The 16,993-nt window shown below is 29.1% G+C and overlaps 1 protein-coding gene across 2 annotated transcripts; it reads right to left on the reverse strand.

Annotated features, from left to right (window-relative positions):
- Positions 1–1,393: 1,393 nt before the first annotated feature.
- LOC122566858 (zinc finger CCCH domain-containing protein 11B-like) lies at positions 1,394–15,965 on the reverse strand. Of its 2 annotated transcripts, none has more exons than XM_043724703.1 (6): positions 15,808–15,965; positions 15,455–15,554; positions 14,743–14,862; positions 14,478–14,652; positions 13,666–13,782; positions 1,394–5,159 (listed from the first exon to the last, which is right to left on the reverse strand). In XM_043724703.1, the coding sequence occupies exons 2-6, from the start codon at positions 15,512–15,514 to the stop codon at positions 4,228–4,230; spliced, it is 1,404 nt and encodes a 467-aa protein (XP_043580638.1). In that variant the 5' UTR covers positions 15,515–15,554; positions 15,808–15,965; the 3' UTR covers positions 1,394–4,227. The 2 variants fall into 2 exon arrangements, with proteins under 2 accessions (XP_043580638.1, XP_043580637.1); XM_043724702.1 differs by lacking the exon at positions 15,808–15,965 and adding an exon at positions 15,643–15,777.
- Between the last annotated feature and the right edge of the window lie 1,028 nt (positions 15,966–16,993).

The raw sequence follows: 16,993 nt of genomic DNA on the forward strand, positions 1-16,993 counted from the left end.
AACCCGTTTTATTTTCCTTGAGAATTTTTATTTGAGAAAAACCACTTCAACATATGTATTTTAAACATGTGAAATAATATTTCGAAACAATTATTTTATTTATTATTTTGTAAATGACTAAATATTCGAGTCATTTATTTAAAAAAATAAAAGTATGCTAAAAGAAATGTATCAGTCCGTACAAAAGAGAAAATCAAATTTATTCTGAAGTTATCTTAAAAAAAAAAAATGCGATTTTTATGTCATTCTATATAAAACAAATAAATACAATTTCCTTCTTAATATCATTTTACAATATATTAATTGATATCTATATATTTTAATTTTGAATAACACTTACCTTAGAAATACTCATTATAGAATATTTCGATATTCTCAAATATTTGATTATATTGAATTATATCAGGTTATGCAAAGTATAAAATGAAATCTACGTGAATTTTTAAATAATTCATAACTCGCATTTTCAAATATAAGTTACTATCATAAAATTACAATTAAAAAATCCTACTAAAATACATATTACAACACTACTTTAATTGATTACTTTAAAAATAACGAATTCGAGTTTTCCTTCATCATTCCTATATCTCAATTTTAAAAAGTATCAATAAATCAATATAATAGAACATATAATAAAGGAAAACAAGCATAATGTGCAGTAGTTTGCAAATGTAACGATCGTATATTTGTTCCAATTTAATACTTCTTTGGCACAATCGCATCAGAAGGTACCTCGATCTGTAGAAATATCGAATAACCAACAGAATGAACGATCTATAAATTTGTTTAACTTTTGGAGAAACAACATGGAATTCATTGACCTTCTAATTCCTACCACAAGATTCATATCGAATAAAACGTAGGCAACAATTTTCACAGAATTTGGTTTATTCGTCTACAGAGGTGTAGCTTGATTGTAAGCGTATAGGTTTGTAGTTTGATTAAAAGAGAATTGAATATCACTTAAAAATGTAAAAATTTCACATTTTAAAAAAGTGCTCAAATCTTTTGTACCAATTCATCTGGAAAATAACATTTACTTAAATTAAAAAATTATTATTTAATTAATCTATAATTATTTTTTAAACACTTTTTAATTATTTTTAATCATCATTCATGTTATGTTACTTTCTTTTAATAAAGTTCATTTTTTCATCCATACTTTTTTGATAATTTATATTTTCGATATTTTACGAAACTTTTCTTTTCGTACAAATATCTAACGACATTTTGAAATTGACAACAAAATTAAAAGTATAAATTGTTAATATTACAGTAAAGCTACTGACAATACTAGCGAGATGTGAGAGAACTCTTCCATTCAATTCAAAGTTTCGTAATATATCTAAAATAGAATAGATCAAAGAATTTCACATTAAACAGACATGTATACACATTGATACTATCTTATTAGTTGTTCTTATTTTTCATAGAATACAAAATAATCCTGCTGTAATTTTATAATAATCAATTATATCTTGATCTCGATTCAATTTCAATCGAAACTGCTTTTGAAAAATCTTTAGCGAAAACGAAATTTAAATCATTTTACACAACGAAGAATATAATTGACATTTTGAGTCCAATCTTCAAATATTTTTAATTTAATAAATGTTCTAGTTTTTACTACTAATTAACAAGCATCATTATTTAAAAATTTACTCATCTCGACACATTATTTATAATTTGTCTCAACTTTTTTTGATAATCATTTAATATTCTGCAAATGATGTTAAACGACGAAAAGTATTCCTCTAAAATAAAAATAATTTGAATCAAAAATAATTGAAAAAACGTTGGACAGTAAAAAATATGTTTAAAGGCGATATTTCTCTAACAACATATTTTTAGGAAATATGGAGATGCATTCAAATATTATTCGTTAAATATCTCATTCTACACGAGAATAAAATATTCTCAGCATCTTGTTTAAATTATTTAATTATTTATATACAGAGTAATTAAATTAATCGTGTAATTTTAACTGTTATAAGAAAAGACATCTCAGAGAAAAGTCTATATTTTCAATTTGCTTTATCACGTAGAGTGTTATGTAATCATACCTTGATTACTGGGATACCCTGTATATTCTGCTAGATCAGAACAAAAACGATATACATTTCATATAAAAAATCAGAATTATAAGTCATTTGGTGACTTAAAATTAGATGAGTTATCCTGTATAATAGGAATGTTAAAAAAGCAAGTATCTTACACTTTAAAAACTTACGATATCTACTAAAAAGAACAAAAGATGTTCAATCAACATTGATTCTAAAATTAATACTTGTAGATAGTGTAGAATATAATCTTAGCCCCCAAATTTAATTTACTTAATTCTATTAATTTAATCAACTACATTATTTAATAACGTAGTTGAATTATAAAAGTAGAAAATGTGTATATATCTATCAAACAAGATAACACAATATTGAATATAAATGAAAAACAAATTAAACGTCTCTTTGAAGTAAATAATAAAATGTTACGGTTAACTATGATATTTTATTGATATTGGTGGTATCTTTCCTTAAATTTCAATTTCGATAAATATTTCTGTTTACATGTGAATTTTATTATTAAATTTTATTATATTTGATTTATATAATAAATTTTAATAATAGTATTATCACGAGACGTAAGTACCTAAATTGTTTGAAAATATAAAATTACATTTTTGTTGATAAAATTAATTATAGATCCAATATTGATTAAGCATCTTTTATTCCGCTTAATAAGTATTGTAAGTTTTTAAAATTTCAGATCATTATTTTTTTTGCACTCTGTATATAAATATAATACATATATGATGTACAAGAAATTTTATCTCGTTTGTTCGAGTAAATAAAACGCGCGTAGTAATCAGAAGAAAAATACGGAAGGATAAATAAAAAAGGTGGAAATGCATTCGTTTCCGAGAGTAATCATCGTGACCAAATATTATAACACAGAAACTATATAATAAGATACATAGCATTGTATTAAAATCATATCGAACAAAAAAATACTGGAATAATAAACAAGCAAGGTCCATGAACCATCTGCAAACATTAAACCGATACTATTTTTCCCAAATTAATTTATATTTTCAAATCAATCATTCATTTTTCCAATTATTAGTTATTTTATATTAAGTAGATAAAAGAAAAAATGTTGAATGAAATTGAATATTAAATTTTAAAAATATTGGAAATACTAAGAATACAGAGAATCCCAGCTATCGTAGTACAATCAACAAATGCGTGATTCTACGTAAAAAATAACTCGAAGATATAAAATAAAAGTTTTTTATACGGAATTTTCATTGTTAATAAAATCGAATTTAAAAATTTGTTTGATACAACACGTGAACTTGAATAATTACTTATTAGTATGCGAGTGAACAATCAGCAGGAAATTATTCCACATGCGAAAATCAGACAAAAATGTGGAATACAATTCTTCCGTTTAAAGTCTCGTTTTCAAGAAAATAGGCTTCGAACGTATTTAATTAAAAATTGATTTGATGTAATACGTAAATTTAACAAATTATCGAATTTAATATTGTCGGAAACGGAAATTGATCCTGAAATTGATGAAAAAATTGTATTCTACAGTCTGTAATTATTTCCGCACATAGAATAACCTCATATCGATTATCTACTCCTGCGTAGCCTGGAATTAGCAAAGTTTAAGTATATTTGACAAGTTTGGCAAATGTTATTCTATATTTTCAATTTGCTTTATCACGTAGAGTGTTATGTAATCATACCTTGATTACTGGGATACCCTGTATATTCTGCTAAATCAGAACAAAAATATTAGGTATTGATCAATAACCACGCAAGAATCTAAAATTCTTCATTCATTCCTTCAGAAATAAATCACGCCCATATAGCTTAAATAGAATACAGGCCTCCACGAAACAATCGAATTCGAAAATACGATTCTCCTCACCTTTTACTAGTCTCCACAACGATAATTAGTACAATAATTATCTAAAAACCTTCTTCGTCTATTGAAGAATCAACCTACGACAAAATTCTATCTATGGACAGTCTCACTTATCTCATTTGTGGTAAAAAAAAAACCAGATAGAATCCCTCAGTCAGCTCGAAAATGTGGAAAGCAAGTCGACCGAAGAATTTTATTTCTCCACTCATCGATTATTGATAGAAAGAGAAACAAACCATAGAAAATGAGCAAATGTTATTCCAGTCGATTTTTCACATAAGTACACGTTCCTTAGCTTCTCCTCCAAACCGAGGTTTTATCTTTTAGCAACGCGTCGATATCCTTCAAAATATCATCCGACGCCATGTCCAATGTCAAATAATCCTCTTCATTTACATTCAACAAACTGTCTGCTTCTTTAGAATCCACCACAGTGTACGTATCAAACGATTTCTTCCCTTCCCTTCTTTCTAATTGCACCTGATCCTCATTCGTGCTGCTATCACATAGCCTAACCTCAACTTCATTTTTCCTAGGTCTACTATTGGAATTCATCGACTTTGATTCGTTCAATCTTTCCATAGAACTTGATTCGGGACTATTTCTACCAGATCCTTCTTTCTTTTCTTCGATTTGCTCCTCTTGACCAATTTTTTCATCTCGTTCTTCACTGTGTAGCAAACTCAACCTCTTTGGAGATCTTCTGAGCTTCACAGGCGGCACACTGCTCGAGATGGCGCTACGATCGTTATTACACTTCACTTTGCGCTTAGAAGTGTTCTCTTCTACATTTTCCAAGCGTCTCTTCACTCCTCTAACAGAAATTGCTTCTTTAAATTCAGCTTCTGTTTCTACAGCGTCTTTCAGAAATTCTGCCGATTCCTTTGTATTGATTGAATCCATCGATTCTGTGCTTCTGATTTTATTTTCTTCAAAACCTTTGTATTTTCGACGACGAATTTCATCCAGTGAGAGGACCTCGAAGTCCAATCCTTTTTTGTCGCTCGAATCGTTGTTCATTGTCAGATACCGACAGATTTGTTTGGTCCTACGAGTCTTGATCTTCCCGCCACCAACATCACTGTGATAGTCTTCAGTCTGATAGGAATAGTAGGCGGCGCTTTCGGCTTGAATCTCCTCCAGACGAATCTCCTCGTATGTTTTGCAGTATGGTACCCTCAGCTGCGGCTTTACCGGAGACGGTACACTTTCATTGTCCGATTCTGGAAGAAACATACCACGAAATTGCGGAAATCTCTGTTTTATTATTGAACGAAGATGTTCCATTTTGTTGTTAAAATCCTTAGATATGTTTCATCTCTCGTTTTTTTTTTTTTAGAACATTTTACAAATATTTTAAAAAATTTCTGTGTCTTTACTTTTGATTTGTTTAAGAATTTTCTTTTAAAAATCTCTATTTATGTTTACTTTTGATTCGTTTTAAAATTCTATTTGGAGTCTCCCAAGCGTCTTTTAGATTAGAATCATTTGAAAGGCTCTTAATTAACTGTAAAGTGAGCTTACTCTGAGTTTTGATCGTAGATTATTTCTGTTATTGTCTAATTGTCGTTTTTGGTAGATTGAAGTAGCCTTCGATCTCCGGTTGAGATTATGGGGAAAAGTTTGAGTTTGAAAATAGAAACAACGAAAGTGTAGAGTACAATTCCAATACTTTGACCGATTTTCCTTGGATATGAGTTCGGTGATCCATCTCTCTCCTCCCTTTTTCTATCTTTTTTTGTGTCTTTCTTTTTCTTTTTCGTCCCTTTTAACAATTTCTTATTTCCTACAGTTTAAGAGTAACTAGCACTACCTGTACAAACTTCTTTAATTTTACGTGATCAGGTAATCTATGCTTAAAATCCAATAGGTAAATTAGTATCGTCGTCATTATCATCTCTTTGTGCTCCTTTCTCTCTTATTTCCTCTCTCTCTCTTTCTCTTTTTGGTTCTCTGTTTACTAATTACTTTTCAAAAGTCTCTTTGAAAATTCGTCGCTTTTGGATTTTTTTCTAGTTCCCTCCAGGCTTCTCTCTCCACACAATTGGGAAGTACACGAACCAGCCAATATTTAAAACAATATTTCCTTTCTCTCTTTCTTCTATATACATACATACATATGTATATGTATATGCAATATTGTGCAAAAATCTTAAGCCAGATATCAAATGGAAATCTTTTGTTTTTATTAAAAAATTTAATTTTCGTTTATTAAAAAATAAATTTCGTTTTAACTACGGAAGAAATATTTGACTCTAGAATTATTAGTAATTTGTTATTAATAATATATTGAAAAATATTTATTAATTTAAAATAATTGATATTTTGTGCAACTTTCTTTTGTTTTCTCTGAATAATATGTGAACAAATTTATTTTAAACTGTCATTTCAAATAATTTTCACGTTTTTGATTTCCCTTTTCTAATTTAAAACACTATTCCTAAATAAATTGTGGATAGAGAAAACCTACAAACAAGAAGCACCACAAAGACTTGTTTCTGTATAAAAATATTTTTTAAATGGCCTAAGACTTTTACAATGTATATGTATATATATAATACATATAATGTATATTGTATAACATATATATATATTTAATATTTATTTATTTATATATATGGATATGAATATACATAAATATATAAATATTTTATATATATTTAATATAATGTTTAATATAATATTTAATATATATGTATATATATATACTTATATAATAAATATTATAGATATATTAAAAGTAAGAAAACGTGGATAAACGCTCGACAATGGCACAACACAGTCAATGAATCGATCATCGATAAAGAAAAAAGTTGACGTTGAGAAAATAACCAGAAAAGCCGAGTTTCGAGTGAAATTGTCATCTAATTATCTTTAATTTAGTAGTTGTCGAAAAATCTCCCTTTTCTTGTTGTTTTTCTTTTCTTTTTTAACTAGGTACAATGTTTGTGAACATTTTACAAATTAATTTGATCATCCATTTGCAATCACGTGGATTAAATTATTCCGGACAACAATTCGGTCGTGAGAAAAAGGTATAGTGTGTCACTATGCGGCATTCGCAATATCAAGTGTCGCGATGCATAGCTTTAACGCAAAAGAGCGGCAGACATGGTAAATTTCACAAAACACAAATTAGTAAGGATCAAATGCTTCGCAACACTCAATGAGAAATTCTGAAAAATTTTGAAACGCAATTTGAAAGAAAAACTATCACAAATAACATTTATTTCAACGCTGGGAATGCTTTTGCAATTTACTGGTTATTTATTAGTCCAGGGCCATAGCGATGACTTTAAAACTAAACGAAATATTAAAATACATTAATTTATAATTTTTAATCATTAAATCATTAATGAATCAATCAATTAAAAAATTACAGTGTTTTATCATTTTTGAATAGAATATTTCTTAATTTTTAATTAGACATTAAAGTATGATGCAATTGTTTTATAATAATGCCTTGGATAAATGCAAAAATAACTATTTGTGATAGTTTCAGATTCGATACAACAAATGCAAAAAAATAGGCTCAAAAAAGCTATTCGACCAATGTAAAAAGACGATACAATTAATTTTATAAAACGCGAATTTTGTATCTTTATAAATAAATAATAAATTGAAAAAATTGTCTCTGTCACACTAGCATTATTTTCCCTTTCATTTCATGGCATCAAGTTTATTGGAATCCAAATAATCGTCTCGGTAAAAATTAATATTTTCCATTCGTTTACATGGATTAGTACGGAATTATTTATCGCATATTCAGCGTATAATCTCTCTACTTTTCTCTCTCTCTCTCTCTCTCTCTCTCTCTCTCCTCTCCTCATTCTCTGTCCGCCTGTCTATTTGTCCGTCCGTCTGTCTGTCTGTTTCTCTCTCTCTCTCTCTCTCTCTCTCTCTCTCTCTCTCTCTCTCTCTCTACTTTCTCACCCCCCACTTTCTCACTTTTAATCGAATCCGTTTTTATTTTTGAAATTGAAGAGACTTGGTCACCTTTTGTTTCATCGTCAATCGCCAAACAAAGGTTTACAAGTTATTTTAAACGAATTCAACGACAATTTCCTACGTTCTTTATTAATTTTTCAATGAAATGATTCAATCATTAAAAATTATATAATTTTTTGCATTCTTAATATAGAATAATTCTTTTTGTTTTAATTATTTCAATAATTATATTTTCCTGTTGACGTTTTGCAAATTTTTCTTTTTGTGAATATTGGAATAGAGACATATTTTTGAAATTGCCGTTGATCCAAGCATCGCACGCGCGACTTTGAGAACACATGCGTTACAATTCGAGGAAAAATACGCAAGTAACAATATATATCAATACAACAGAGATACGAATGACAGATAATAACGGTCATGCCGCTGCAATGACGACTTTTGGTAACAATAAATAAAAAAGGAAAAGGAACAAAACAGAAAAAAAAGTCATCTATCGACGAAGTAATATAATATAATTCGAATAAAGGTCCATCTCCCGGATGGAGGACAATGATTTAAGAACAATTTGCAGCTGAACGCACACGATAACTAACAATTAAAAATAAAAATAATTCACAGATCAAAGAAAAACAAAAAAGCATATCGAACACCCCTTAAAACGGAGAAAAAAACACAACTCGAGAAGCATATTACAAAAGGGAAAAAAAGGAAAGCTTTAAAATTTGAGACCTTTGAAAAATATCAACGAAACAAAAAAGAATTTATATAAAGAGTGTTATTATATAAATTGCAATGATCGACCGAGAAATTTTTTTTTTCATAAAATACAATAGAAAACGAGAACGTAAATTACTGATCCTGTGATAAGCGAATGATTTTGTAATCAACGACTCTTTCAATCAATCGAAAGACCCTCGCGGTAATTGATTGTAAATCAAATCAAACCAAACCAGCGTCGTTTGATTGGCTGAACGTTGACACGAACGAAACAAACGATATATTAAAATTACTAATGTTATTCGACTATAATAAATAGCGATTAAAGGTCGTCGCCGGCGACACGAGTCCAGCTACTGATCTTTTTTCTCTCTTTTTCTTTTCTTTCCTTCTCCTCGCTCGTTAAACGTACTAGATTAAGTTTTACACTATTTCGTCTCTCAATAAGCACGCACACACGCATTCGCCAAGAGGTGGCACGCATTACAGGCCCTGTGCTTTGAAAAGAACATGCGATAATTGCACTTGCTGCGCGAGAACGGGTCAAAAGACGATCTTGTTGCATTTCAAACAATCATTTAACTCTGCATCTATTTTCGACAGTATAGCGTGCCTGTCACGGAACTTTTCCTCATTCTTCACGTCTTTCGCCATTCTCTGACTTCTTTCTAACTCTCGCGAACGCGATCCTCTATTTCTCATTATTTGCAAATATATTACAAAAGCATATATTGGGAAACGATTATTTCAATAATTACAATGGCCTGTAATTATCGAACTAATCTGTATCGTACTATTATCGCGTATTTTGTTCTTTTTCATTTTTTTCTTTTAAATGAATATTTTTTCCTGACAAGAAACTGTTAATAGCGAAAAGAAAGGAAAAAAGCGAAAAATCGAGAAATTTCTCGTACATACACGCACTCTCTCACTTATTATATCGCCTATAATATATAATTTTTCTTTTTTTCAAGCTTATCCGCATTTCTCATTCTTCTTTTCATTCCTTCTCCCTTCTCCATGCGCGTTTCTTGATCTACATCACAAATTTTGCTCTTTTCATTCGCATATTTATGTTCAAGAGTTAAACAAAAAATACAAAGATCCTGCAGTGTTATCTTGAGATTCAAGATCACTGCTATTCCTACCTCAAACTAATAAGTTCTTTTCTTTTTCTATTCTAACCCTTCTTTGTTGTTGCTGTTTTTGCTTTCATCGAAATAAGAAAGAGAAATTCAATAAAAGGTAAAGACAAAAATCTAGGCACTAGAACGTAGAATCCTACCCGTATAAAATCGCAGAATCAATAATAATCCCGAATTTATCGATTTCGTGATCGATGATGACATTCAGACACGGCGACGATTAATTTCGATCGTGGATATATCATTTAGCAGTTAAATAGAATATAATTACTTCGTCATGCTGTACGGTAGTCTCGTAATGCAGATTACACTTAATTTTTTTTTTATTTTCATTATATCTCTTCGTGCGGATCTAGGCGCAAATAGCATTCCGTAATAAAAATAAGGAATATATGTATATTCATATATATATGTACATATATATTCTTGCTTTCATTGGGATCTAGAATATTTTTATGATGAGAAATTCTACGTCTTTTTTCCTCTTTTTTAAATATTTCTAATAATGAAGCAATTATATAATTATTACTCGATCACGATGCGACTGAAACAAAATTTACACGTACTATTCCACCAAGTTCCGCTCTTATTTCTCTTTTTTTATTATTTTTTTTTCTTTTTCTTTTTTAAGAGTACGTATATGTAAATATGTATCTGTGTATGCATGCAATACGTGATATAAAGTTGCATTTTCCTCTTTCCTTAGGAATTATCTCGTTTTTATGTATAAATACACAAATATATATTTGTGACGATATATATTCATATACTTATACTCGTAGCTTTTTCGTATTTATATTATATAACCTCACTGTTCGATCGTTTATTTGATATTCCCGTGCGATCTACTTCGCTTTCTGCTCTAATCTTCTTAATCGCTGATTCATCGTAGGAAAACGAAGTACAAGAATATCCAACATAATCGAATAACGATATCATCGGCGAAAGAAACGAATCTAAGCTATAAAATTTCCCTCGGTCGAGATCGAACGATTAACATTCACTTATCAACAAATTTGAAAAAACTCGTTAGAAGGAATCATCAGAATAAAAAGTTCTCTTAATCCCGATGCTGTCATTAATTTCTCATTCGTTCTCGTTCACCATGGAGATTTCTTACATTTTCGATTATTGAAACTTTGAGTAAAACGAAACATGCTGCAAGATTTTATGTTTACGTTAGAATTTTTTTATACAGATTCAAGATTCGTGTTGTCTCGTGCAGCGTGATTCGATGAAAAATATTCGTTTCCCTCTTTTATACATCGAAAGATTTAGAAGCGATTTTCTTTCCTTTCTGTTTGTACAACACAACAAAATTTTGATACAACACGCTGCTATTAACAAATTTCGTCTAAACACGAACAGCTATACTGCTATTGCTCGTTTTATACTTATTATCCCATGCCATTTGAAAACTCGCTAATTCGTGTGGGAAGCCAAAACATATGAAGGCATTTATCATATTTCTTTCATGTGTACGCGCTATATTATAAATCAAGGCTGGGATATTACGATTGAATCGGATACTGCTTATACATATGTATATATATCCTTATAAATGAAGGTTCATATATCTTTGTTCGTTCTTGTTCGTCCATCTCGCCTTTATCGTCTTTCTTTCTTCTCAAACGAAAAACATTATTACGAATCGCATGTAAAAAATACATACAACATTATACCAAAAAGAAATGCGCGTATGTGCGCATATATCTGGGGCAGTATTCGACTCGAATAATTTTTTCTCTCGCTTACGCTTCATCTAGCTCAAAGCATAACCGTATTAAAAATCACAAACAAAAAATTAGTACATGTTAGAATAATCTTTTTTTGGATTTTTTGTTTTTTTTCATCACTTTGCACAAATGGTTATGCTTCAAGGGCATCTCTCTGACGAAAGAAGTATCCTTTCTTTTGAGCCTTTTTCAAACGATCAAACATCAAACATATGAAAACTCAGTCTCCATTAAAAACTAAACAAACTACTTCACCCTAAACCAGTCTCGGATGTCGAATTGGTTATCAAGAAATCTGTGCGAGTTCAAATCGTGTGTGTGTGGCAAAGCGACGACCCATAGCTATCTTCTTATTTCATCCGGTATAGGTTCGTGTTTCGTTAGTGTTATAGCACAACGAAAAGACGTGAGTACTCCGATCTTGTTTTTTCTATTATGCGGCATTCGGGAAAATTCAAGGCTCATCGCGCTGCCGCTGGAGAAAGATAGCCATAGGCAGTTAGAGGGCTACAGGCAAAGTTTAGATATAGCAGCCCCTGCAAAAATTGATATTCAAATCTACGTTTTTTTTTTCTTTTTTCGTTCTATTCTGTTAACTTTTTTGTTTTTTTTTTTCCTTTAGTTTATGATTAGGTTACCATGCTCATTTTTGATGATACAGTTACTCTCAACTTTTCTAATTTATAATATAATTATAATGTAACCATAACTGTGTTCAAATATAGATGTAAATTCTGATTACAACTAGTCGGTAAATTTAAACCAATATCATTGAGAACACAGAGTTATCGGATCAATCTAAATGTTGCATGTTATCCCTCTTCCCCATGGTATACACTATATGTGTATACAAAATTATATGTGTAATTTAATCATTATATTGAAACAACACACACCTTTGACTATAATTCTTAAAGTGTTATGTACACAAACGTACGAAATGATCTTTCAAAGAAATCCTTCACATATCAATATAATTTTATAACCTTATTCTATCCAATAATAAAGACGACGATATAGATCACCTATTGCTTTTTCACTACATATTCATAACTAATGAAATATTCTTCTTGCATATATTTATATATATAATTTCATATATATCTTTATCTCTCTTTCATTTTTTATGTAAGCTAAATAAAAACTATTAATACTTTATTATATGTATCAATAAATTCTAAGTAGTGCAGTCTTTATTATTGAAGAGGAAATTTAAAACGTATCTTGTGGAAATTTACAATACATCAATATGTATCTGACACTATCAAAAGCCATTACTATTAGCAAAATATCATATAAGTTTTTAGTGACATTGATGCAGCTTAAGCTGTTTTCTCATGATGAACTTGTCTTTTTTTTTCTTTTTCTTTCTTAAATAACTTAATTGTATTAATTTGTAAGTCTTATATGAATCAGATAAATTAAGTGAAAATCGATTAAGTATCGGAAATGTACTAACATTCCTGGTGCTCAATCAATATAAAAATCTGTAATAAATTTTACTGCAAAACAGAAAGTATAACTTTTTCACTTTTGCATATAAAGCATTGTATATGTTGTACGTTTATACAATACTTTACACCAGCTTTTTTTAAAAGACAATGTTTAGTTGTTTCATATAATTTTATCTGTGTTTCTCTCCCTTGTTTTAATATTTCATTAACGTATTTTTTCTATACTGGTTATTGGTCAATAGAAACTTACATTGTTACAATTAGGGCATTCCCGGCAATTTTAAAATCGTCTATATGACGTCATTTCAAGGTATGGGAAAGGAAATCTTGATGTTTGAGGTTGAGAAGTTTGCTGAGTATGAATAGGTGAATATGATGGCTGCTGTAGCAGCGGAGAATTCTGTTGATTTTGTAGTGGAGACAATGACTGTCCAGGAGAATGTGAATGTAAATTTTGTGGGTGAGAAAATGATAATGCATGATGGCAAGGGGAAGTTTGTGAGTTTTGTACATTAGCTTGTGGTATATTCAAATTGTTCGTAATGTTAATATTGTTTAATATGTTGAGACTGTTAGACACGTTATTAGGGATTGTCAGATTACTCGGAATACTCAGTGCATTAGGAATATTTATGCTTGTTTGTAGATTAGGTGGAAGGGAAAGAGTAGCCGACGTAAGATAATGTACGCTGAAAGATGGACGGGGGGGCTAGTAAAGCCTCATACCTTCTTCAAATTTGACGATAAGAGGATCAACAGCTGGACTGCCAATAAAACTGCCTGCTTCACTGCTTCCTCTACCTTGATCTGACTCAGTACTACTACCATCATATTTTGTGTCATCTGTTAGCAATGAAAGAAGATCTTATAAAATAAATAAAAATAACAACATAAGATTATAAAATATTGTAAAATCATAATGTACAGGGTATTCTAAAATGAAACAATTAAATAATATATTTTATGAATGTAACAGAAATTTAAAATTTATTAATTAATTATAATGAATATATTAATCATGATACTATCGTTGACCTTTTATTTTATTTTATTCCTGTATGAAAGGTTATAAGAACAATAATGTATCGCATAACATTCGCGAGAAAGTTCAACATAATATAGAAACAAAATATCCAGAATGTTACATTTAATATTTCATTAATAAATAATAAAGCTTTCATTAAAAACAAGAACAGCATTTTGAAATGTAAAATTAAATGGATGTACATATTTTTTTTCTTTTGCTGTCATATAGTGATAATTTATATTTAATTAAACTTACAATACTTTAAAATAATATATATAATTAAAATAAACAATTTAGTTAAACACTGTTGATTTACTTTCATACTGAAATATTAACAAATAAATATTAACCATATTAACAAATCTGCTATTACTTCATACTGGATATTCTCATTTAAATATATTTGTTAATAAAATATTTTCTATATTTATATAATATGCTTGTTCTATATATTGACATAATTTGATTGTTTAATTTTGAAATACCCCATATGATAACATAATACTCTTACCTTGACGATTTGACCATTCTTGATTCATTGTTTTTGATGTTAAATCAAAATTTTTTACTGGATTAATAGGATCATTAGTAATTGTACGAGCGTTTTTATGCATAAATGAACAGTGTGGTTTTCTACAACCGCCAGGTTGTGTTTCCCAATAACATGGGATCGACTTGCGATTTTTCTATTCGAACAAGTAACAAAGAAACATTAGTAAACTATTTAAAATTCCAATTAATGATTTATCTATCTGTAATATTTGAATGATGCTTACTCTTAATTCCATATGCCTAAAGTTACAATGTTCATCAAAGCATTTGCCCTGCTTCCAATATACGCACATTGTTTCGCAACCCAAGGCAGATGGTTCATGTCTAAATGGACAGTTATCACCCTACAAATATAATTATAAATTAACAAAAAAAAACAAATAATATAATACAGATACATCAAAAGTATAATAATAATGAACTAACAAAGAATTATGATCATTAATAGTTGCAGTGCTCATGTACATTGTAAATACTGCAACCTAATCTATAATTTAAACTTCAAACAATTCAAAATTCAACAGTTAATGTTATTTCATATAATTTCTCATAATACATTATGAAAATAAATATTTAACTATTTGTACATAATGACAAACATCACAATTTTCAATTAATATTACCATCACGAGTAACAAAAATTGTTTCGGACACGAACACAGCAAACAATATAAGAGAGTTAAATTTGTCAAAGTAAAAAAAGTTCAAAGTAATCATGAAATGAAGAAATACAACTGTTGTGGTATATAAATAACACGATTCACTAATTATTTTAAAACGACGGATGATATCGTAGAGCCTGCCACCAACATGGCCGATCTAACCTCGCGAATTCAATGTATCAGAAACAATATGGAACAAATCTATCCAACATCTAAAATTTTACGGTGATGATTAAATACAACGAATGTTTCGTGCATTTTATATTTTACATACCTTTGTGCATGTTGAGTAATAGAAAAAATAACAGTCGGTATTCTTATGACTGTGCTCCATTTGCAAGAACCGATAGAAAGATGAATGATCGTGTTCTTTACTGAAAAGAGAATATTTAAACAGATCACTATTAAATGTCACATTTCGTAGAAATAAAGCGAAAAAGATCAAAGTAAAGTATCTATTACCACTTTGTGCGAAACATGATTACAACTTATAGTGTATCGTGTTCAACCGCCAGATCCAATGTTATGGAAAATTAATTTGAATGTAGAGGTTTCGCAACCACCAATATTTGTACCGACGATAATGACCTTTTTTCATTATGTATTCAATATATATTCATTACTTACGTGTGATGGCAATGATTCCTAGGATGACTTCTTTTTTGCCCCTTCGCTTTGACCCACACACTAAATCAACTCGCACACAGATTCAAGTAAATAGTTCGACCGTGGCACTTGTCGCCCCTTTCGTTAGTGACGCTATTCGCTACCGCTACAGATACGATGGCGTAAACTTCCGAGAAAACACGGAACTACACGATTTGTTACGCGCCCTTTTTGAATTAGTACAATTATTACACAGCTATAGTGACTCACGAATGAAATTAAAAGCTTTTATATACAATTGTATATGTTATATAAATTATTAAAACAATTTTCAAACGTTACTAACACTTTCACGAGACACAACTATGATAATTATATTGATCAAATTTGAAACCAATCTGAAAATGCATGTAAAAGTTATAGAATATTTAATAAAAATACCAATTTCGCAGAGATCACAAAATCCATTATATTAATAAACCAGTATTCGTACTGTATAGTTATTTTTTACTAAATATATGTTTGCAGTAAATACCTTGTAACTCTCATATATATTTTCAGATCGGTTTCAAAGTCCAGTATAATCATAATGATCATGTTTCATTGCAGTACTAATGAAATTTCAAAGTGTTTTATATAACACATAGAATATATATATATATAAAAGTTTTTTTATCGTAAGTATTTCGTGAGCTACTTTACATGCTAAAATGATGATTTATATAACATGTTTGATTTTCAGCTAATAATACCATTAAATAATACACCGTTGCTAAGAAATGAATGATTATTTGTTCGATAAATATTAACTGAACTAAGTTAAAACAAATTATGCATATTATATAATATATAATATAATAAATGAAATAAGTAATTATTTACATCTTTACTTTATTTACATCTGTAAGTTTAGAACAGATTTTTATAAATTGCAATACATTTGTTATAATATGTATTTAACGGAAATAAATACAAAATTTTCAGCCAAAAAAGCATTCAAAAATAATTTCTTTGAGCTGTATTACATTCATATTTAACCATTAAAAAATATTATATATAAAATGATTAATAAATACACTTAAGTTAATGATTTACAATTTAATTGCATATTTAAAGTAATATAACAGTCACAAATTGTATAGTAAAGATACTAGCATATAATATTCTTACAAATGATTTTATAAATATACACAATATTAAGTATATT

This window comes from Bombus pyrosoma, linkage group LG4 (genome assembly GCF_014825855.1).
Source record: "Bombus pyrosoma isolate SC7728 linkage group LG4, ASM1482585v1, whole genome shotgun sequence".
Lineage (NCBI taxonomy): Eukaryota > Metazoa > Arthropoda > Insecta > Hymenoptera > Apidae > Bombus > Bombus pyrosoma.

What these genes read in the sequence shown, in the direction of transcription:
- LOC122566858 (XM_043724702.1), bottom strand. An exon ending in ATTACTCAACATGCACAAAG is followed by an intron (nt 14,863 to 15,454) that starts GTATGTAAAATA and finishes TTATATTTGTAG; the next exon opens with GGTGATAACTGTCCATTTAG. An exon ending in AGAATGGTCAAATCGTCAAG is followed by an intron (nt 13,783 to 14,477) that starts GTAAGAGTATTA and finishes CATTGCTAACAG; the next exon opens with ATGACACAAAATATGATGGT.